Source organism: Hypanus sabinus, chromosome 9, assembly GCF_030144855.1.
Source record: "Hypanus sabinus isolate sHypSab1 chromosome 9, sHypSab1.hap1, whole genome shotgun sequence".
In the NCBI taxonomy this organism is placed as follows: Eukaryota; Metazoa; Chordata; class Chondrichthyes; order Myliobatiformes; family Dasyatidae; genus Hypanus; species Hypanus sabinus.
The window spans coordinates 69,259,156-69,282,882 of record NC_082714.1 but is presented as its reverse complement, the minus strand read 5'-3'; the positions used below and the strand labels follow the sequence as shown (position 1 = coordinate 69,282,882).

General features: G+C 42.8%; 1 protein-coding gene across 1 annotated transcript in view; it reads right to left on the bottom strand.

Annotated features, from left to right (window-relative positions):
• The window catches only part of LOC132400058 (delphilin-like), a 247,769-nt gene that overhangs the window by 30,409 nt on the left and 193,633 nt on the right, over positions 1-23,727 (bottom strand). The window contains exons 11-17 of the mRNA XM_059981142.1: positions 23,506-23,620; positions 20,643-20,938; positions 20,018-20,455; positions 19,555-19,642; positions 19,197-19,274; positions 18,001-18,197; positions 6,301-6,456 (exon numbers count right to left, since the gene is read on the bottom strand). Of these exons, the coding sequence (XP_059837125.1) occupies positions 6,301-6,456; positions 18,001-18,197; positions 19,197-19,274; positions 19,555-19,642; positions 20,018-20,455; positions 20,643-20,938; positions 23,506-23,620 (1,368 nt within the window). The remainder of the gene's footprint in view (positions 1-6,300; positions 6,457-18,000; positions 18,198-19,196; positions 19,275-19,554; positions 19,643-20,017; positions 20,456-20,642; positions 20,939-23,505; positions 23,621-23,727) is intronic.

Sequence of the window (23,727 nt, the reverse complement as noted above, 5' to 3'; positions counted from 1 at the left end):
GAAAAGGACAGGGAAGAGAGAGAACATCCTGGAGAGAGTGTTTTAAGAAATAACTAAGGCACTGCTGGGACTATTGTGGAATATTGGTAGCTCAGGGTGGCTATTTAGAAATTTGGTTGATTGCCAAACTTCATAAAATGTCTGTAGGTGTTTTGGCTTAAATTGAGAAGCCATCATCAGTGCACAGTTGAGGGTGCTGTCTTCTCAGAATGCCAGCTTATATACTCCTCCAGGATCCAAATGGATATTGATTAGATGCTGTGATCCAGTTATCTGGTTCAAAACACTGTGAACAGTTGGCAGTAGAAGATTCTGATGGGCTAGCTTCGGGGTGGGGGGGGGGGAGTCATTGGAAGTGTTTGCTTCACTGTCCAGATCCCAAGATTACTGCCGATTCATTGATTGCTGACATCTTTGTTTCTCTTTTCTCCGCAAGGGTTCATACACCGGATCTATGTCAATGACTTAGTTGATGGATACTTCTGTAGAGAACCATACTTCGAGAATTTTTTGTTCTTTTCATGTTCTTGCTTGAGTCAAGACTCTGGCTGTCATGCAGGTGAAATGGTGTCCTCCTTCGTCTTCATGTGCCGATACTAGTGAGAGCGGATCATGCCTTCTGCTTGTTCACTGATGCTCGTATAGCCTGGTTGATAGTTTTCTTCCTGTCTGACCAACGTAGTACTTGGTGCAATCACTACACTAGATTTTGTAGATAACATTTATCCTATCAGTAACATTTTGCTGCAATTTGAGTTTTGATAGGTTCCTCCCAAAAGTTGCAGCTGGTTTGTAAGCAACTGTGATATTGTGTTGCTGAAGCAGTTTGCTGTCACTTCCAAGGCATTCTTTATGTATGGCTATACAATTCGTTTATTCATTGTTTGTGTTTGTATATTTGAGTTTTTGACCTTGAGGTACCTTTGGATGAAGCTTTTTGGATATCCAATTGAAAACTACCAACCAGGCTACATGGCAATCAACCAAACTTCCAAACTACTGAGATTATTCCAAGGGATACCAACAAATGGGAAGGATATTGTGAAACAATTTTTACAGATAAATTAAAGCCTTAGAAGAGATACATGGGGGATTTCAACTGAACAACTATAAACTGGAATAGGATTAACACAAGTTCAAAGAGACTGAGGAGTTCTGGCCCAACGAACAAAGTAGCATTACTGATTAGCTCTGGGAAAAGAGCCCAGTCAGATGGAACAGATTTAAGTAGGTATTGGTCATAGAGGTCATAATATTATTATGAAAATATTACTATGTTATTATTATTATTATTATTATTATTATTATTATTATTATGAAGAAAAATAGTTTAGGTAAAAAAACTAAAATAATAACTATCAGTTGGAGGGTGGTCAATTTCAATGAGATGAGGTCTGGAGTGTAAGCTGGAATTAAAGCCTGGCAGGAAATTGAACAATTAAGGTCAAGATATTTCAGTTAAGTACATCTTCATGAAAAAGGGGAGAGACATTAAGGACACTTCCCTAACTGATCAAAAAGATAGAGAGTAAAACAGCAAGCTCCTTAAAGACCATATTAGAGAAAGGGAACTGGATCATTTAGGTGTTCAGAGACAAGAGTTACATGAAGGCATTTACACCTCCTATATTGATTGGCATTTCATTACTTCAAAAGGGGTAGAATTCTTCAATGGGTAGAATTTTAAAGGACTCCTGACACATTATGTGGACAGGCCAACCAGAGGAGAGGCTATACTGGATCTAGTAGTAGGTAATAAACCTGGTCAGGTTGATGACAGAGCATTTTAAAGACAGTAACCATAACCCCTAGGCCTTTAGGACAGCCATAGTTAAGGACAGGAACAGACAATATAGCTAAGTATTAACATAGGTAAGTATCAGGGGCAGCTAATTACAATGGCATTAGAAAGAACATGGGAACATAAATTAGAAACTGTTGTTCACAGCATAATTGTGAAGGTTGTTCAGGGACCACTGGCACTGGGTTCTGCATAGGTCTGTCCCACTGAGACAACAGTTGACAAGAGAAGTGGAACATTTAGTCTAAAGGAATGAGGCGTACTTAAGGTTTAAACATAGAACATAGAATAGTACAGCACATTACAGGCCCTTCGGCCCACAATGTTGTGCTGACCCTCAAACCCTGCCTCCCATATAGACCCCCCCACCTTAAATTCCTCCATATACCTGTCTAGTAGTCTCTTAAATTTCACTAGTGTATCTGCCTCCACCACTGACTCAGGCAGTGCATTCCACGCACCAACCACTCTCTGAGTGAAAAACCTTCCTCTAATATCCCCCTTGAACTTCCCTCCCCTTACCTTAAAGCCATGTCCTCTTGTACTGAGCAGTGGTGCCCTGGGGAAGAGGTGCTGGCTGTCCACTCTGTCTATTCCTCTTAATATCTTGTACACCTCTATCATGTCTCCTCTCATCCTCCTCCTCTCCAAAGAGTAAAGCCCTAGCTCCCTTAATCTCTGATCATAATCCATACTCTATAAACCAGGCAGCATCCTGGTAAATCTCCTCTGTACCCTTTCCAATGCTTCCACATCCTTCCTATAGTGAGGCGACCAGAACTGGACACAGTACTCCAAGTGTGGCCTAACCAGAGTTTTATAGAGCTGCATCATTACATCACGTCTCTTAAACTCTATAGCTCGACTTATGAAAGCTAACACCCCATAAGCTTTCTTAGCTACCCTATCTACCTGTGAGGCAACTTTCAGGGATCTGTGGACATGTACTCCCAGATCTCTCTGCTCCTCCACACTACCAAGTATCCTACCATTTACTTTGTACTCTGCCTTGGAGTTTGTCCTTCCAAAGTGTACCACCTCACACTTCTCCGGGTTGAACTCCATCTGCCAATTCTCAGCCCACTTCTGCATCCTATCAATGTCTCTCTGCAATCTTCGACAATCCTCTACACTATCTACAACACCACCAATCTTCGTGTCATCTGCAAATTTGCCAACCCACCCTTCTACCCCCTCATCCAGGTCGTTAATAAAAATCACAAAAAGTAGAGGTCCCAGAACAGATCCTTGTGGGACACCACTAGTCACAACCCTCCAATCGGAATGTACTCCCTCCACCACGACCCTCTGCCTTCTGCAGGCAAGCCAATTCTGAATCCACCTGGCCAAACTTCCCTGCATCCCATGTCTTCTGACTTTCTGAATAAGCCTACCATGTGGAACCTTGTCAAATGCCTTACTAAAATCCATGCAGATCACCATCCACTGCACTACCCTCATCTATATGCCTGGTCACCTCCTCAAACAACTCTATCAGGCTTGTTAGGCACGTTCTGCCCTTCACAAAGCCATGCTGACTGTCCCTGATCAGACCATGATTCTCTAAATGCCCATAGATCCTATCTCTAAGAATCTTTTCCAACAGCTTTCCCACCACAGACGTAAGGCTCACTGGTCTATAATTTCCCAGACTATCCCTACTACCTTTTTTGAACAAGGGGACAACATTCGCCTCCCTCCAATCCTCCGGTACCATTCCCGTGGACAACGAGGACATAAAGATCCTAGCCAGAGGTTCAGCAATCTCTTCCTTTGCCTCGTGGAGCAGCCTCTGGAATATTCCGTCAGGACCCGGGGACTTATCCATCCTAATGTATTTTAACAACTCCAACACCTCCTCTCTCTTAATATCAACATGCTCCAGGAAGTCCAGGAAGTGAAAATCAAAAAGTGCTCTCGAGTGTTATAAGGTAGCCAGGAAGGAGCTTAAAAAGGGACTTAGGAGAGCTAAGACACATGAGAAGGCCTTGGTGAGTATGATTAAGAAAAACCCCAAAGCATTCTGCAAATACATGAGAGACAGGAGGATGATTAGAGTGAGGGTAGGGCCACTCTGGGATAACGGGGGCAGCAAGGTAGCATAGTGGCTAGCACATCACTATTATAGTGGCAGTGACCGGTGTTCAACTCCTGCCGCTGTCTGTATGGAGCTTGTACAGTATGCTGTCCTAGTAACTGTATGAGTTTCCTTCGGGTTCTTCAGTTTCCTCTCACATTTCAAAGATAGCAAATGGGTTAGTAGGTTAATTGGTCACATAGGTGTAATTGGGCGGCGTGAGATTGTTGGGCCAGAAGGATCTGTTACTGTGCTGTATCTGCAAATAAATTAAAATAAAATAAAGGGGGAACTGTGCCTGGAGGTGGAGGAAACAGGGGAGATCTTTAATGAACACTTTGTTCACCAGCGAGAGGGACTTTTTGGCTTTGTACATCCACTGTTCCATGACTAGACTGCTTTTCAGGAAGTCTGATCACTTGGTTGTCCCCCTACCTACATAGAGGCAGAAGCTAAAATACAAGGCTCCAGACATATGGACAAAGTGGTCGCGGGCAGCTCCAGGATTGCTGTAAGTCGGTGGACTGAGCCAAGTCCAATGACTCATCAAAGGATCTGAGCGAACACACCACAGTGGTCATGGTGTCACCACAAAATCATTCAGAGTTTTCCCTGGATAATTATGAGATCCACAATCTGCTGAGGGTCAGAACAGTGGCGTTCAGGTCTAGTGACCAAGTCAGATATAAGAGATCAAGTATGATTTCCAGAAAGCCATCTCACATATGAAGTGGCAATTCTGGACTGAAATTGAATCACAGAAGAATACTCGACAGCTATGGTGGTGAAGAATCACCATATAGGAGGGAGATTGAACATTTGGCTGAGTGGTGCCACAACCACCATCTCTTACTCAATGTCAGCAAGACAAAAACCTGATTATTGACTTCAGGTGGAAGAAACTGCAGGACCATGAGCCAGTCCTCAACAGGGGATCAGAGGTGGAGAGGGGAAGCAACTTTATAGTCCTTGGTGTTTTCACTTCAGTGGATCTGTCCTGGACCCAGCACGTAAAAGCAACTATGAAAAAGCACAGCAGTGCCTCTACTTCCTTAGAAGTTTGCAAAGATTTGGCATGACATCTAAAACTTTGACAAACTTGTATAGATCTATGGCTATAGAACGCAGGGTTAATGGTAGGGTTCTTAGCAGTGTGAAGGAAGAGATAGTTCTTGGAGTTCGTGTCCAAGTTCATTCAAAGTTGCCATGTGAGTTGATAGGATTGTTAAAAAGGTGTATGGTTTGTTGACCTTCACTAGTCAAGGAATTGAGTTTAAGAGGCATGAGGTAATGTTACAGCTCCATAAAAACCCTGGTTGGACCACTGTTAGAATATCGTGTTCAATTCCGGGCTCCTCTTTATAGAAAGGATGTGGAAACTTTAGGGAGGGTACAGAGGAGATTTACCAGAATGTTGCCTGGTCTAGAGGGCATGCCTTATGAAAACAGATTAAATGACTAAGGACTTTTCTATTCGAAGCAAAGGAGGAAGAGATCTGACTTGACAGAAGTGTATAAATGATAAGAGGCATAGATAGCGTGAATAGCCAGAGAGTTTTGCCCAGGATGGAACTGGCTTCTAACAGGGAGTATAACTTTATACTGATTGAAGGAAAATATAGGAGTGATGTCAAAGGTAAGTGCTTTACAAAGAAAGTACTTTAGAGGGAATTACATTAGAGGCAATTAAGAAACTCTTTGATAGGTACATGGATGAAAGAAAATTGGGGGGATATATAGGAGGGAAAGGTCAGATTGATCTTAGAGTAGTTTAAAAGGTTGGCATGACATCGAGGGCTTAAGGTCCTGTACTGCTGTAATGTTCTATGTGATATGTTCTAGAAGAAGTTGTAATTGACATTCTGGATGGGCTAAAAATTAGTAATGAATTTATTGGAAATTCTAGCTATATAATGCAGATATGTCCCCTGATCCAAATGGAAAATACCCTAGGTTGCAGAAGGAAATAAGGGAGGAAATAGCAGAGGCCCTAACTTTAATCGCCTGTAGATGGGAGAAGTTTGAGCATTGAGATAAATTTGGTTAGGTAACAGAAAACTCAGAGAATTAGCAGAAGATTGCTTTTAGGACAGGAGGATAATACACAAGGCATCTCCTCAGGAGTGTGTAATGAAACCATTGTTTTTTAAAATATTTAATGACTTCAACATATAGGAAACAATTTCACAATCTGCAGTTGACATAAATCTTGGAAGTTTAATGAGCTGGGACACTGGCAGTAACAGATACAGACTAGTGAAACGGGCATATGGGAAGCAGATAAAATTTGATGCTGAGCAATGCAAAGTGCAATATGTTGGCTGCTGATTATAGGTATATGGTTTCCAGCAGCTCCAACCTAACAGTTCAGCCACAGAGATATGAACTGCAGCCTATTTATCTGCTAGAATTCATTTCTTACCTCCAGAATTTTTGCAAGTTTCTTGCCACTTTTCAGTTCCACTGAGGCCTTGTAGATACACTGCAGCCCAGCCTTAATCTCCTCTGTCTTCTCCTGCAATGTGATCTTGAAATGCAAGCTTCTCAGTCTGAGCTTGTACTCCTTCACTGACAACATCTACACATTCAAGGATGCAGAAAGAAAGGCTTTTCATGAATGTCTACATCTTTTGGTCAAAGGTATGAAGCAGGTACACACATTTTCCTCTCCTTGTCAATAGCTGCTGATACCTGAGGATATACAGTGAATATTTAGGGTACTGATTTTTCAAGATGAAACCCTGTGATGCCATTCCTCTCTGCTCACTTTGTTTTTTAAGAGCCTGCTTAAAATTTACCTTCTCAAGTACACTATTTATCACCAACAGAGAAATGTTTTGCAACAATTCTTTCCATTAAATGTGGTGCTATTTAAAGTAAGGAAAGTAAAAATTACAGAGAGAGGTAATCACGCCTTAATACAGCAAATAACTAAACAAAAAGTAATGTGCTACTGTCAATGAGATGGCAGCAAAGATTATCAGAAAATAAATGTTAGGAGTCAGATTTACAGTACCTCTGGAACTTAATGGGGTCAGACCGTAAAAAAAATCTGGACCACAGAAATCACCCCCAATTATCTTTCTGGTGAGTATAACTATCCGGATTACACAAGGGTTCCAAGCACTGTCTATAGAGCAAAATTGCCATAAATTGTAAATGCTGTCAGCTGAGATTGCAAAAGTTGCACTGATAGATTCATTAGTTTCAGACTAATACATATCTTGATTAATTTTAGATCTAATTTTATATTAGTTAATTAAAATAGATCTGTACCACAGAGTTAAAACATGTTGGACCATGAAGCTGCTGACCACAGAACATCAGACCAAAGAGTTTAAATGTTTACTAAATAGAACATGTGTAGCTCATTCGAATTCATGTTGTATTGCCCAGTTACATTATGGTTAATCTGCAGCTTAATCCTTTTTCCACACCTTGGGTGGCTTTGCACAATGCCACAGAGTTGTACAGCAAAGGAACAGGTTCTATGGCCTGATACATCCATTCCAGACTTATTACTCATCTACATTAACCCTATTTGCTCACATACGAACAGTATCCTTTTATGCCTTGTCTATTTAAGTGAACCTATGAGCACAATGGTCTCAGAGTGTGGGCTTTAGAGAGGTGGGTGACTGCTGAGTAGCGGGATGGGTGAGCTGGATGACTGGCAAGGAGGATAACCAGTAAAGAGACAGTTAATCAGCAGCAGTTGGGTCATAGAGACATTGAGCACTACAGCACAGAATCAGGCCATTTGGCCCATTTAAAGCAGGCTTCAGTCATCATGACTCATTAGACAATTGGCAAAGGCAGCACACAATAATGAAGCAGTTTGCGCAACACTGTTACAGTTCAGGGCATCACAGTTTGGAGTTCAATTCCGACATCCTCCGTAATTCCCTGTGGAATGCACGGGTTTTCCCTGGGTGCTCCAGTTTCCTCCCACAGTCCAAAGACTTACTGGGTAGGAAAATTGGTCATTGTAAATTGTCCCATGATTAGGTTATGGTTAAATCAGGATTGTCGGGGACTGTAGATCGGGAAGGGTCTACTCCATACTGTATCACTAAGTAAATTTTAAAAAGAAGATAATTTTAAACTGTGTGGGCATTGTGGGAGTGACCCATGTTAGATGAGGGGGTTTGAGATTGACGCACCATCAATAACTCACTCTGAGACGTAAGGCGAGATATCGGCTTTTATTGACTGGAAGAAGGAACCAGGAGTGAGTGACCATCATACTACATCCTGGAGACTGAGAGAGAGCATAGGCCTCAGATCACCTTTATACAGGGGTCTGTGGGAGGAGCCACAGGAGCAGTCAGCAGGGGCATGTCCAGACAGGCACACGTAGTTCACCACAGAGATTTGGCTCAAGAGGTTTAAGCAAGAACAGGTGAAGGCTAAGCTAAGTTCCTGATAAGTTTCTTTTGTTTTTGTCTATTACTGCATAACTAATGCAGTGAGCATGGATCCAGGGTGAGTGGGGTGTTGTTCATGTCAGATGTAGGAATTCTAGGAGACCTCCAGTCTCCCTGATGACTTTGTTTGTGTGACTTGCATCCAGCTGCAGCTTCTAACAAAGAGCGTTAGAGAACTAGAGCTGCAGCTGGATGACCTGCAGGAGAATGAGGAAGAGTTAGATAAAATCTTCAGCAAGGCAGTTGCCCCTAAGTTGCAAGAGGCAGGTAGCTGGGTGACTGTCTGGAGAGGTTAAGGGAATATGCAGGCAGTGCAGAGTACCACTGTAGCCATTCCCCCTCAATAACAAGTATACCACTTTACATACTGTTGGTGGAGCGGGGAATGTCGCAGCAATCAGGTGTTCAGCTTCTGTGTGGCTCAGAAGGGAAGAAAAGGTGCAATGGTGGTATGGGATTCAACAGCTAGCAGACAGGAGGTTCTGTGGATATGAAAGAGACACTTGGATGGTATGTTGCCTCCCAGGTGCCAGGGTCTGGGATGCCTCAGATTAGGTCCACAGTATTCTAAAGGGGAGGGTGAGCAGCAAGAAGTTGTGGTACATATTGCTACCCACAACATAGGTAGTAAAAGGAATGCAGCCCTGAAGAGAGAATATAAGGAGTTAGCACACTGTCCCTCTAAGCTGCGGGGATGCAGAGCCACACTGTAACTGAAATGCTTAAATGCTTTTGCGCACTTAGCCTTTGTGGCCGCACAGTTAGAATTTTCTTTGACAATGTTAATTTTGAAATTATACTAATATAATTTTGAAATATATGTTAACATAATTGTGAAATACTCTGTAATTAATTGTGTTAATGAATATCATCCATAAATATTTAAAATAATAAATATACCACAAACTTTACTTTGAAATATTTTAGAGCTTCAACATATTTATGTTTCAAGTGTTTCAAGTTACAACACTGTTACAAATCGCAACAACCGCTTATAGGAGTGACACAGTGAATGACCTGCTTGTATCTATAAGTTCTAATGTCAATACTGCGCTTATTATTCAATCCATTCACTTGGATAATAAATTTTTGCACAATGAGTTAAGAGAATGGCAAGCTTTTGGCTGTATTGTTATTTTAAATGCAACCATTTTTGAATTTGGAAAAGAGAATGTTGCTACTTTTACAAACTACAACGAAAATTTTGCCTCAAAAATATCGCAGCAATACTGTGATTTCAAATTTGTCATTTCAGAGAAAGTTAAGTCTGGTTCAATTAAGATGTTCACTGATATGTTGAACCGCATGCTTAGAAATAAATAATTTGAAGAACCGTCAGTTCGTTTACATCGTTGGAACAGCTTAAACTTCTAATGGTGGCTGCGAATGTGGATTCAGTCTTATGAATTCAATCAAATGTAAATCCAGAACAGACTAGAAGTGGATTATTTGGATTAATATGTATCTTTAATATGAGGATTAAGATGTATCTTTCATTTGGATGTTAAGTTTATCTAGACAGTGTTTATAGACAATGGATTTGTAATAAAGATAGGTGAGAAAAAGTTAACATGAAAGATTTTCTTTGTTGTACTCTATTTCATTATACCCCTCAATAAGTAAATTCAGAAGTATGTATTTTTTTCAATTTTCATTCTAAAATATTCATAGTATGCATATTACAAAAAAAAACATTTAAAGTACTGTGCAATTTTCTGGCCATGTAAAAATTTACTCCTCAGAGCAATGGTTTATCTGTGCAGATGTTAAAAAAATGTAGAGGAAATGTTGTTTAGGATGCTAAAAAGGTCCTCAAGGGTAGCAATCACTTGAATGCTGCCTCTGACACACATCAGTGAGGGTGAGAACAGGATAATTCCAGAAAAGAATGATCACTTTGTTGTTGGGTATGTTCCGGGCCACCCAGCAGTCACTGGGAGCTAGGAGAATAGGTATGTAGGTAATTCAGAGAGGTGTTAGAGCAGGGGTGGGCAAACTTTTTGACTTGTGGGCCACAAAGGGTTCTAAAATTTGACAGGGGGGCCGGACCAGGAGCAGATGGACGGAGTGTTTTGGTAATACACCTCATAAGAGAAAATAAAATATCATGGGATATGTAGAAAACATGTGCTTTAATTTCAATTGAAAATGAACAAATGCATTACAACAAAATATCTGTCTTTGAAGTCCCATGGTATTTAGCTATTTATTGAAATGACTTTTAAAACACTGAACATTAAATGAATAAAGTACAGCTTTTTTAATTAAAACAGTTATTATTTTAAAGCACTGAAAATTCTGTTATCCTTCAAGATATTATCTTCATCACTCTCCTCCTGACTGTCTGTATTTCAAAAACGGTAGGAGATGCAGGTCTACTTGTCCTGCTCCTTCTTATTCAATTGTCCCCTGTGCCAAAACTCAACAACGACCAGCACAAAGACAGAACAATGACAGCGCGCCAGTATGCGGAGCGCGTTATTTGATCTGGAGCGCATGTTTTATTTTGAGAACGTATGTGCACCTGCGCACTACTCATGTCCATCACTTAACAGAAATGACATGTAACATGTAAGGCTTATTGAAAAAAATATTTTCAAATGCATTTTTTACATAACACAACAAAGAAACTTATTTTTAATTTCAGTGGGAACAGTGTTGTTTGTCTCCCTTTTTAGCCAGCGTATCAAAGTCTGGATTTAGTTTTGTTGTGGCGATTCTCAGGATGGATCTGAGGTGTTGGTCAGTTAACTTGGATCTGTGGCTGGCTTTGTTGATGTTCATGACGCTGAACGCCTGTTCACACAAATAGTTCGAGCCGAACAAAGAGTAAAGCGCAAATGTGGAGTAATACGCTGCACCTCAACAAAGGTCAATGTATATAGAGTGCGTCATCTATTGGGAAAACGCCAGAATTGCGGGGAAAAAACGTTAACAAGGTTTATTAATATAATTTCATCAAGTTCTGTGGGCCGGATTAAAGCCCCCAGGCCGTAGTTTGCCCATGCCTGTGTTAGAGGCTCTGTGGTCAGAGGATTCAGCCTCCCCATTATTAACTGGATAATTAATATATTAACCAATTAGACAGGGTAGTTCCAAGGTTGACATAGCCGGAGGTGGTAATGAGGATAAGCTCTCACTACCTATAAAGTGCTTCCATATGGCTTGCGTCTCAAATAGCCTCTGTCAACCAAGTCCAGCTCCGGGCCTTCATGTGGCAGAACTGTTCCTACCAACGGGAGAAGGGGCAAAGGCGGGTCTCTGGCGCCTCAAAACCAGATGCTTCAGGCAGGTGGGGCTCATTAGTCCTGGTCGACTGCCCACCTAGGAGAAGGAAAACTCTGAATTTAAAACCTCTGCTGCCTTGCGGCCACACCCAATCATGGAAAAGGCTACAGGAGTAAACCCTAAGAAGAAATCCGGAGCCAGAGTCCCGTAGGCGGTCAATAGGGAGGACTTCATCAATTTATTGTCCAGCAACTCCTGCAGCTGAAGAGGCCACCATGTGTAACAATCTTCGTGCTAGTGGGTCCTGACCTCCGAGGCTGAGAGAGTGGGACTGTCTCCATGCTAAGGCTTTTTCACTATAATATCTTTCATGCACAGGCCCTTGTGTTGTGTATCTTTGTCTTCTTTCTCTCTTCAAAAGTCCTACGGCGATGGGAGAGCAACGAACCAACAAGAGGAGGTGACCATTGAGTTGCAGATTCAAAACCTGCACATAGGCGGCCCTTGGACAGATGGTCATTCTCCTCTGAACCCAGGGCAGTAGGGGAGTCCAGCAGCATCCAGGGTGATGCTGAAGGCATTTTCAGAAAGGCATTTGATAAGGTCCCACATAGAAGATTGGTGGGTAAAATCAAAGCTCAGGGCATCGGGGGGGGAAGACATTGACATGGATAGAAAACTGGTTGGCAGATAGAAAACAAAGGGTAGCGGTGAATGGGTGTTTCTCGGAATAGCAGGTGGTGACTAGTGGGGTGCCACAGGGCTTGGTATTGGGACCACAGCTGTTTACCATTTACGTTAACAATTTGGATGAAGGTATAAAAAAATAACATCAGCAAATTTGCTGATGATACTAAGCTGGGTGGCAGTGTGACATGTGATGAGGATGTCAGGAGAATTCAGGGTGACCTGGATAGGCTGGGAGAGTGGGCAGATACTTGGCAGATGACGTTTAATGTGAATAAGTGTGAGGTTATCCACTTTGGGAGTAAGAACAGGAAGGCAGATTATTATCTGAACGGTGTAGAGTTGGGTAAGGGAGAAATACAAAGAGATCTCGGAGTCCTTGTTCATCGGTCACTGAAGGTGAATGAGCAAGTGCAGCAGGCAGTGAAGAAGTCTAATGGAATGTTGGCCTTTATTACAAAGGGAATTGAGTACAAGAGCAAGGAAATCCTCTTGCATTTGTACAGAGCCCTGGTGAGACCACACCTGGAGTATCGTGTACAGTTTTGGTCTCCAGGATTAAGGAAGGACATCCTGGCTGTAGAGGAAGTGTAGCATAGATTCATGAGGTTAATTCCTGGGATGTCTGGACTGTCTTACGCAGAAAGGTTAGAGAGACTGGGCTTGTACACGCTGGAATTAAGGAGATTGAGAGGGGATCTGATTGAAACATATAAGATTATTAAGGGATTGGACAAGATAGAGGCAGGAAATATGTTCCAGATGCTGGGAGAGTCCAGTACCAGAGGGCATGGTTTGAGAATAAGAGGTAGGTCATTTAGGACAGAGTTAAGGAAAAACTTCTTCTCCCAGAGAGTTGTGGGGGTCTGGAATGCACTGCCTCGGAAGGCAGTGGAGGCCAATTCTCTGGATGCTTTCAAGAAGGAGCTAGATAGGTATCTTATGGATAGGGGAATCAAGGGATATGGGGACAAGGCAGGAACCGGGTATTGATAGTAATTGATCAGCCATGATCTCAAAATGGCGGTGCAGGCTTGAAGGGCCGAATGGTCTACTTCTGCACCTATTGTCTATTGTCTATTGATTGGGCAACCCTTTTTAGGACAGCGCTGCCCACCCTGTAATCAGGGAGGGGCCTAGAAAAAGTGGCCTAAACATCGCCTGCCCTAGATCATCTGGCCAGTTAACCGCGACTGACGGATCACCCAATCATTGCGGTCAAAATCAAAATCAAAAGAAAAAGATTCTCCATCTAGGAGCATGGAATGTTCTCACCTTAATGGATAAGGAAAACATTGCAAGGCCTGAAAGGAGAACAGTTCTCATTGGTAAAGAACTTGCTCGCTACAACATTGACATCGCAGCACTGAGCGAAACCAGATTTCCAGATGAGGGATCCATCACTGAGCTGGCCAGCGGCTACGACTCCTTCTGGAATGGAAGGGTGCAGAACAAAGACAGGATCCACGGAGTGGGCTTCACCATAAGGAGTACCCTGATGAAACAGCTCCCTGACCTGCCTGTTGGCATCAGCGAAAGATTGATGAAGCTACATCTGCCCCTCAGCCAAAATCAACATGCAACTATTATTAGTGCCTATGCCCCCACCCTGACCAGCCCTACTGAAACCATGGAGCAGTTTTATGCCAACCTTGACTCCATCCTGCACTCAGTGCTGGCCAGTGTTAAGCTGATCTTGCTGGGAGATTTTAATGCCCGAGTCGGCCAAGACCATGATCAGTGAAGTGGAGTGCTCGGCAGACACGGAGTCAGGAAGATGAACAGCGATGGCCTTCTGCTTCTCAGCAAATGTGAAGACTATGACCTCACTATCACAAACACAGTGTTCAGAATGGCCAACAAATTCAAGACAACATGGATGCACCCTAGATCCAAACAATGGCTTCTGATCGATTATGTCATTGTCCGTCAATGTGACATCCGAGATGTAGTCATCACACGAGCTATGCGAGGAGCAGAGTATTGGATGGGCCACAGAGTCCTCTGCACTACCCTCAAGCTACACATCGTTCAATCTCACAAAAAGTGTCCAAAGGCAGTACGGCCATCCTTTAACACCTCCAAACTTCAGCACTCTCCATGTCTACGCGAATTTCAAAATACTCTTAAACAGAAACTATCAACAAACCAGCCACTCACGGGTAACCCAATCCAGAAATAGAGCCACTTCAAAAATGCTATAACTGAAATGGCAAAATCAACCCTAGGCCACAGAAAGCGCACCCACCAAGATTGGTTCAATGAGCCATCATCGATGACCTACTCACCAAGAAGTACAAGGCATTCAAAGAGTGGCAGGATGACCCCAACTCCACCTGCAAAAAGGACAGAAGAGGTACAAGGACAACCTCAAGTCAAACCTTAAGTGGGCCAAACTCCAGCCCTGCGATCTCGAACACACTGCTGCTGATCGGTCCAAGTGGCGCAATCTATGCTCCAAGGCAGCAAACAACTTCCAAGCCAACTGGCGCATGCAGTGCCTCAAGGCGAGTCAAGAAAGACACAGGAAGGCGTCCACTCCTGCCCCAACAGGCGGTGCTCGTTGCCCCATCTGCAACCGAATCTGCACTTCGGACTTCAGCCTCAGAAGTCATACCCACAGATGTTGACTGCGCAACACATTCGTCTTCCTCGGACTTCGAGAGACTACTACTAGACTAGAGGGTAGTATTTTTTAAAGTAAAACCAGGAGAACAGCAAGCCAGTATGTACATACTTTTACTAGAGATGGGGCAGTACTGGACCTGATCATAGGGAATGAAGCCAGGAAAATAGCTGAAGTGTCTGTTGGATGGGTACTCTGGGGAGAGTGATTACTACTCTTGTAAGTTTTAAGGTAGCTATGGAAAAGAATAAGGATGGTCAGAAATTATTGTGCTGGAGTGGAGGAAGACCAGCTTCAGTATCATAAACACAAGAGTCTGCAGGTGCTGGGAACAGCTACTCAAGGGGGAATCTGAAAGTAAAAATAAATGAGAGGCTAGGACCAAAATGTTCCTGTGAGGATGGAAGGTAAGGACAGTGACTCCAGAAAACCCTGGATTCAAGGGTTATCAAGAGTTTGATAAAATAAAGACACAGATGGCATATATAAAACAAATACAATAGGAGAGTGCAGGAAGAGTACTTCAAATTAATTAGGAGGACAATTCTCCTACTGCAACTCCATTTTGTTCCCTCCCTCGACTCAGTCTCTTCCTACCTGTATCTGTGACGCTTTCCATCACTTTCAGTTTCCTGTCCCTGATTGCCTTATTTTCACTGTGCATGTCTAATCTCTATACAATTCCATTCCCCATCAGGAAGACCTTAAAGGTCTTTCTTGACAATAGACCTGGCCAGTTCCCTTCCACCACCATCCTCTTCCATTTGCCCTGCTACACTTGCTTCTACACTTCCTCCCATACTATCTTTCAGGGTTCCAAGTAATCCTTCCTACTGAGGCAACCATTTCCAGTGGGTCTGTTAGGATTATCTACTGTATCTGGTACTCTTGATGCAGCCTCTTCTACATTGGAGAGAACGACGCAGACTGGGGGCACCACTTCATTGAGTACCTCTGCTCTATCCATCACAAAAGGCAAGAACTCCTAGTGGCTATCCATTTCAATTTGACTTCCCATTCCCATTCTGACAAGTCTGTCCATGGCATTCCCTACTATCACAATGAGGCCAAACTCAGGTTGGAGGAGCAACAACTCAATTCCATCTGGATACCTTTCAACCTGATGGCATGAACAATGATTTCTCTACACCCACTCCTCTCTTCCCCCTTGTTGCATTTCCCTTTCTGGTTCCTTCTTTCTCTTCTTCCCTTCTCTTCATCTGCCCATCACCTCCCTTTGGTTCCCCTCCTCCTTCCTTTTATTCCATGGTCCACTGCCCTCTCCCATTAGATCCCTTCTTCAGCCTACCCTTTACCTCTTCCATCTATCATCTCCCAGCTTCGTACTTCACTCCCCACCCACCTTACCTCACCTGCTGTCAACTATCACCTGCCGGTTTTTACTCCTTCCCCTCCCCCTAACTTCTTATTCTGGCTTCTAACCCCTTCCTTCCTTTCCAAATGAAGGATCTAGCCTGAAACATTGACTGTTTATTCCCTTTCATAGATGTTAGCTGACTTAATGAGTTCCTCCAGTGTGGTGAACTACATATACCTGTCTGGACACGCCCCCCCCCCCCCCCCTGCTGACTGCTCCTGTGGCTCCTCCCACAGAACTCTGTATAAAGGTGATTGGAGGCACTGCTCCTCCCTCAGTCTCCAGGATGTTGTGTGGTGGTCTCTTGCTGCTGACGGTGCTTTCTTCTAGCTAATAAAAGCCGATCTCGACTCACGTCTCTGAGGGTTATTGATGGTGCATCATCCAGCATTTTGTGTGTGTGGCTTAGGAGAACAAGAAGAGCCCACAAAATATCACAGGCAGAAAAGATTATGGAAAATTCCAAGGCACTTTATATGAAGTGCAAAAGAGTAATCAGAGAAAGAGTAAAGTACATGACTGTATCCATGGGATCTGATGGGATGTGTCCCACCTTGTTATGGGAACTAATGGAAGAAATTTAATGATCATGACAGAGATATTTAAATATTCGCCAGTCATAGCTGAGGCATCAGATGACTGGACAACAAATTTGGCATTTGTTTTTAAGAAGGACAGCAAGGATAAGGCTGGTAATTACAGTCCAATGAACTGAACATTGGTGGTGGGGAAGTTTATAAAAAAAGTTGGTGTAACTACAATGTTGTAAGACAGATTCATGATAAGAAATGCTTAGAGAGATTAGGGTCAAATACAAGCATATGAGATTAATTAAGGTAGGCTCCTTGATTGGGATGGGCAAAATGGCCTGTTACCATATTATGAAACACTATGAGTCCATGATCATCTTAAATGGGAAATATAGTACATGGGTACCAAGCAAGGACAACCCCAACAGGAGGGAGTCTAACAACTTATTCAATTATTTCATTGTTCAGAACAATTAACAATTTGGAGGGGGGGGGGGTGGTGACATGATAGCATAATGGTTAGTGCAACACGTTTACAGAGCCAGCAACTTGAGTTCGGTCCCCGCCGCTGTTTGTAAGGAGTTCATACATTCTCTCTGTGACTGTTGCGTTTCCTACCACAGTCCAAAGATGTACTAGCTAGTGGGTAATTGGGCATTGCAAGTTGTCCTGTGATTCAGCTAGAATTAAATGGGTGGGTTACTGGGTGGAAGGACCTGTTCTGCTCTACATCTCAAAATTAAAAAAACATTTGAAGCTGCCCTTGAAAAGGTGGGAATCAGATAATGATTTGAGCTATTACAGCTCTTCTGATGAATATACTCCTACAACATAGTTAAACCAGAACATTTAATTTGCACCTCATCTACTTTCCTAAACATTCACTCCCACCATCATCAGGGTAGTATGTCACAGTATAAGTTCAAGAAGATGCATCATCATCATCCCAAGAGCAATTAAAAATGGAAATAAATATTGACCTTATCAGAAATAAATACATCCTACACATGAGAAAATAATTTAAAAAACAATCTCAAAAGATATGTCAGATAAGAGAATGACAGGTTTTCACAACCCACTTCTTCACATCACCCTCCAATATCATTGTTCTAATTTGATGACTAAACTTTCTTGTTCTGATTTTCTTGCACCAGGGGAAATACTTTCCATGTCTTCTCTCAGCTCTAAAGCAAAGGACAGGCTGCAGAGGATCATAGAAGTAGAACAAAGTTTCTCCAAGACCTACCTCCAAAGCAAACTGGTCTGGCTCACTTAGTTTACTAGGATCATCTGAATGCTGACTGAAGTTCTTCAACTCTTCCTCGTCAGGGGCATACAGCAACAACTGTTTTATGTGGGATGGCTCCAGACGATCATTCTCCATTGTCATGAGGATCTGGCGGAGCTCTAGAGCTGAGAGCTTCAGGTGGGCAATGAGAATTGCTGTTAGAAATGGAAGCACAGAACAATTAGTCAATACAAAATTTAATGAGCCAAAGTTGAAAATGACTGAATAAAAACTAACAACTATCTACTGGAGACTGCAATGCTCGCAATTCACTCTTAGAGATACAACATAGAAACAGACCTTTCAGCCCATCAAGTCCATGCTAGTCATCAGCCACCCATTGTACTCCAGTCCTACACTAATCCCATTCTTAATTTTCCCATATTGTCATCAAATGTCATTGTGCCACATTCTGGAGACAATTCCGTGGCCAATTAACCTAACAATGAGCAACCCTATGGAATATGGGAGGAATCTGGAGCACCGGTGGAACCCTACCCAGTCATAGGGAGAGCATGGAAATTCAAGTCATATAGCACTAGAAGTCAGGATTGAACAGAGGTCCCTGGCAGTGCAAGGCAGTGGCTCTACTAGCTGTGTCACTGTGCAGTCCTTCTGTGTTCCTTCCCAATACCATGTCATAATTTTTCAATCTGTTTGTGCCCAGATCTTTTTGTGCAAGGAGATCCGAAATATTTCTTTCCCTGCACTGTCCACTTTCTCCTTCAATTCACTCAGACCCCAATCATTCTCAGCACCAGTTTCTCCCTCCTTCCATATCTAACTCCCAATACACCAGATTCACTCTCAGTATGTCTGTCTCTGGGTCTCTGGAACCATGAGGCAACAGCTCTACCTGCTGTACCGTTATGCCAGTCTATCCTCAGACTCCAGTTCTCTGCTCACCTAGGTTCCATCCTTTTCATAGATTTGAGAGCAAAAAGAATGTGGGCCTGGGATTTTGGATTTATTACTGGCCAAATTTCTAACCCTCACTGACCACTTTTCAAACTCAGCTCTAGGAGTCAGATTCAGGAAATGCATTACTTCACGGAAGGGAGGGTATGATGTTTTATCCAAAAGGAAGTGTCAGGTGAATTTATATTTAAAACATGGCTTCCGGTGCCCACCATGTAATACAGTACAGCACTTACATGTGTTGTAGGCCTTTTTCCGGGACAATACTTCCACTACATCTTTCTTCTTAAATGTTTCAGGTACAAAACTTGCTTCTATAAAGAATATGACAGAAGAACAAGAAATTGTAACTGACTCTATATGAATCACAATGTTAATGCAAACACCATATGTCTAAGCCAAAAGTATCAACATGGGCCAACTTTTGGAAAGGAAATAATTAAAATGCAATGCATTGACATACAGTGATTAAGATACACTGAAAATTCATTAATATGCATGGACTTGAGCATGCATACGGACTGGAGTATACGGACACATTACAATCTGACAGACATTCCGGAACTGCGTAGGAAAAGCCAGATTGACACTTACTGTTTGGTTTCTGGGTCCCAAAATGCAGCTCCAGATCCAAGTACTTCACCATATCACTCAGCTTGTCATAATCTGAGTCTTCTCCAAACTGAGTACAAATAAAAATGATTTGTGGACATTGACTAGAGATAGCTGATAATTAGATGGGTTAATATCTTTGAGGTATGATATAGCATCCTTGCTTTATTCACAGTTTTGGTATCCCAGTGCACCCTCTCATAATAAAAGCCAGTGAGCATGCCTGTTAGAGTGCTGTGTTTCCATATAGATAACGTAGCGAGAACTCAGGACACTAACAGCAAACGCTGAAAATAGTCAATAATTCCTGCACTTCCTTCTGGTAACTGCTCGCACTTTCCAAATTCACAACCCCTCCTATGATTACCTATTCTACTGCTCAATGCTTGAAGGATTAAACATGGCAGAATAGGAAAAGCGAGTGGCCAAGTGTTGCTTCACATACCTGACCCCAAATAGTTCCCTCTGAATTCTCCACCTGTTCCCAGCGCAGCCTCTTCACACTCATATGACTGGATTCACTTCTCCGGTGGAAGCCACGATGCAGCAGAGGGGGGCCCGAAGAAGCAGGCAAGGGAGGTGGTGGAGGAGGGGGAGGAAGGGGCTTAGGCTGGTACTGGCCAGAAGTGTATGAAGGGGGTGGGGGCAGTGGGGGTGGGGGAGGAGGTGGGATAGCCCTTTTTAATTCTGAGACTAAAGTGATGGGCTTTGGATCATTGAATTGTGTGGGTGGAGGGGGTGGAGGGCTTTGAGGAGGAGGAGGGATAGGATCAGAACATGAAGAATAGGTCAAGGAGCTTCCATCTTCGCTGCTACTGACGTATTCACTGGGACTGCTTGGGTCATTTGTGCCGTAGATTTCCTGTTCATCGTGAAATGTCATCTATGGGACAAAGGAGCAGACAGAACATGAAGAACATCCTGTTGCCTCCTCAAAGATCACCCACCTCCTAAAATGCAGTTATTTCATTCCCGGGGTAGATTTGGCTCTAATGAATGAAAATCCATTCACGCTATATCTGAACACATCCAACTGTTAAAAGCTCAACTTTTATATTTGAAAAACGTACTTCTTCATAATCATTCTCGGGGTTCATGAACTCATCCATCGCAGTTATTTTCTGACCCAGCTGCTCACTCAAAGCATCCAGAAAACGGTCTGTATCACGGCTGCGGGGTGGCCGAGAGAAGGTGAAGAGTTTCTTCTTGCGGTTCGGGGGGCTGCTCTCTACATTTTGTGATGAGAGGCTGGGGCTGCCATATGGGTGGGAATCTGAATTAGTTGGCAAAGGCTCATTGGGAGGTTGACAGCGACAGGACTGTACAGGATGGGGCTCAGTCTGTCTCAGCCCTAACCTTTGGTTTTCTGAAACAAAAACAGAGTGGTTCATTCAGAAATCTTTTCACAGATTTTTATTAAATAAGTATCAATAAGTAATGCTCTATTTCACATTACCACTGTTTTGTGTCAGCCACAGTCCCTGTACATGGCATTAATAGATCAAACGGCCTGCTTCTATGTTGCTTTATGATATCCTAACGTAACAGCAGTTGGAGAGGTTTTACTAACCAGAGCACCTGAGTTAGGGGAAAGTGTTGCCTCCTCAGCAGCGTTACAGCAGACACTGTATTTACTGCACTGGCTGTCAAACACAATTAGGCAGTCATAAGATGGTGCTGGGGTTAATGAATAAGCAAGAGCTAGTTAAGAGTGTGATTGGTAAACACAGCTCAGTCCATCAGACACTCATCATTTCCTTCCATACAGTCCATTTTCATGGTACATTGAACGTCAACATAGCAATATCACCATTGGATATGAGTGGTACTGTTTCTGGCCACATGGCACTGAGAAGTGAGGCTGTGATCTATGCACCATACTTTATTGAAGGAACTACAGATGCAAGTGGACAAGACCGGGCGAGTGTGAGAGAGTGAGAGTGTGAGAGAATGTGAGATTGAGAGAGAGTGTGACAGAGTGTGAGAGAGTGAGAGTGTGAGAGAATGTGAGAATGAGAGAGAGTGTGACAGAGTGTGAGAGAGTGGGTGAGAGTGAGGGTGAGAGTGAGTGTGAGGGCATGTGGGAGTGTGGGGGTGTGTTAGAGTGTCAGTGAGAGTGAGTGTGAAAGTGAGAGTGTGTGTGAGTGTGAATATGTTTGTAAAACCAGACCAGACCAAACCAGACCAGTTCAAGTCAAAAGTATATATACAGTTCCCACTGTTAAGACATGAACAAAAAAGATCAAGATTGACTCATGAGTACAGTTCTGAAAGGATGTTATATGCTGTCCAGATTACCACCCTACAGACTAGAGCTTACACTCAGGCCCCTCATGTTTTTTCAGTTGTTATAAAAGATCCTATATTTCATCAAAGAACAGGGAAGTTGTTGCCAATGTCCTGGCCAATTAACAGAGGAAATGGGCCATCTGGTAATCACCACATTATTGTCTGTGTTATTTCATCATGATGATCAAAAGTACTTCATGGGTTCCAAATACCTCGGAACAAATTAAGTTTCTAAACGATGTTGTGGAAATATATTTAGGCTTCTAATACAAAGTAGCAATGTTCCCAGCCAGTTGTAGATAGTATGACATACTGCAGTTCAGCCTGCAAAAAACTAAGAGAAGTCATTCCATCTGAAGGAGCCATGTATCTATTTTCTGTCTTTATTGTAGTTTGTAGTCTGGGGCAGGTATATTATGGTCATCTGTCACATGGATTAGGGTATGGTAACAAATGAGTCTAGTTACTTATTCTCACTTTTATTAGTTGTTTAGTGGAGAGTGAGTTGGGGGAATGATATTTTTTGTTGACTGCTAATTTGGACATTGGAATGCTAACTAGTTCGCTAATTGGAACTCTTAGAACACGTAGTTACGCTACTCAAATGCTAATATTGCCATTAGACTGCAAATTAGACCATTACATCATTATTTAGTTTCATTAGTTTCTTATGACTGTAAGATCATTCACGCCTGCTAGTTTTGTAATAAAGGATTGAACATAACTTTTTTGATTTGGAAATTTGTTATTTGGAAGTACCCTAGTTTAGTCTGTTACGCCTGTGCCCCAACTCTGAGGGGCCGAAGGGTACAAAGTAGCCCCCTCCTTTTTGAGAATCGCAAGATCGCTATTAATTCAGGTCAGGAGACCCAGGAAATGAGAGAAAGACACGTAGAATCCACAAAGGGGTTTGCAATGTCCTGGCCCCTCAGCGATACAAAGCCACGGGAAACGGCCATTGTCTCTTGGAGACGGAATTGTGTATTGAGTACTGTACTTCATGGAAGCCCTCAGGGAATGATCAGAGGGGGTTGGTTGAGGGATTGCATCATCCCAACCTGATTGACATCTGGGACCCCGTGAGTAAGGATAAAAGAGGGTCTGGGGAACAACCCCTTTAGATGCACCAGAAGAAACGCTAGAAATCCCGTGACAGCATTTAATAGCGGCAGCCGGTGGAGGGCCCACGTGTGTCCTTTCCCGTTGCCTGGGATTGGGGTCTTACCACGGAAGACGGTTTAGCTAAAGAAGAGATCACCACCGACGACATTTCAAAGGTTCGACATCATAAAAAGGAAAACGGGCAAGTTCTAAAAACATCATCTCTCTCTCCAACCAAAAGCTGCACCCTGAAGTGACTTTTATATTTCCATCGGACAATACGTTATCCCCTAGACAACGATAGAGCTATTTCTTATTGGTTATTATTATACCCGCGCTTTTAGATTTAGTATTGACGACGTATATTATCTGTATGTTTGCATTGATATTATTTTTGTGTATTTTTATCAATAAATACTGTTAAAAATAGTACCAACAGACTTCAACGGACCTCTCTATCTTTGCTGGTAAGTGACCCAGTTACGGGGTACGTAACAAGTCTTTCAGCAATTTTGGTTTGTTTTCAAATAACCGCTACACTACCTGAATGACTCAGCTGTTCAGCCACAGGAGAAGTTCTGGATATGGATGGCTGCATCAGCTTCCCAGAGTAACTGGTCACTCCACGAGCCTCTATTTCAGCATAGACAGGGGATATCTGCAGAAGCAAAGTCCCACTCCAGTCAGTATGGGAGAAACACACATACGGTCATAAGACCGTATCATTGTCTACTTAGATCTACTCAACAGCACAAATAGGCAAAT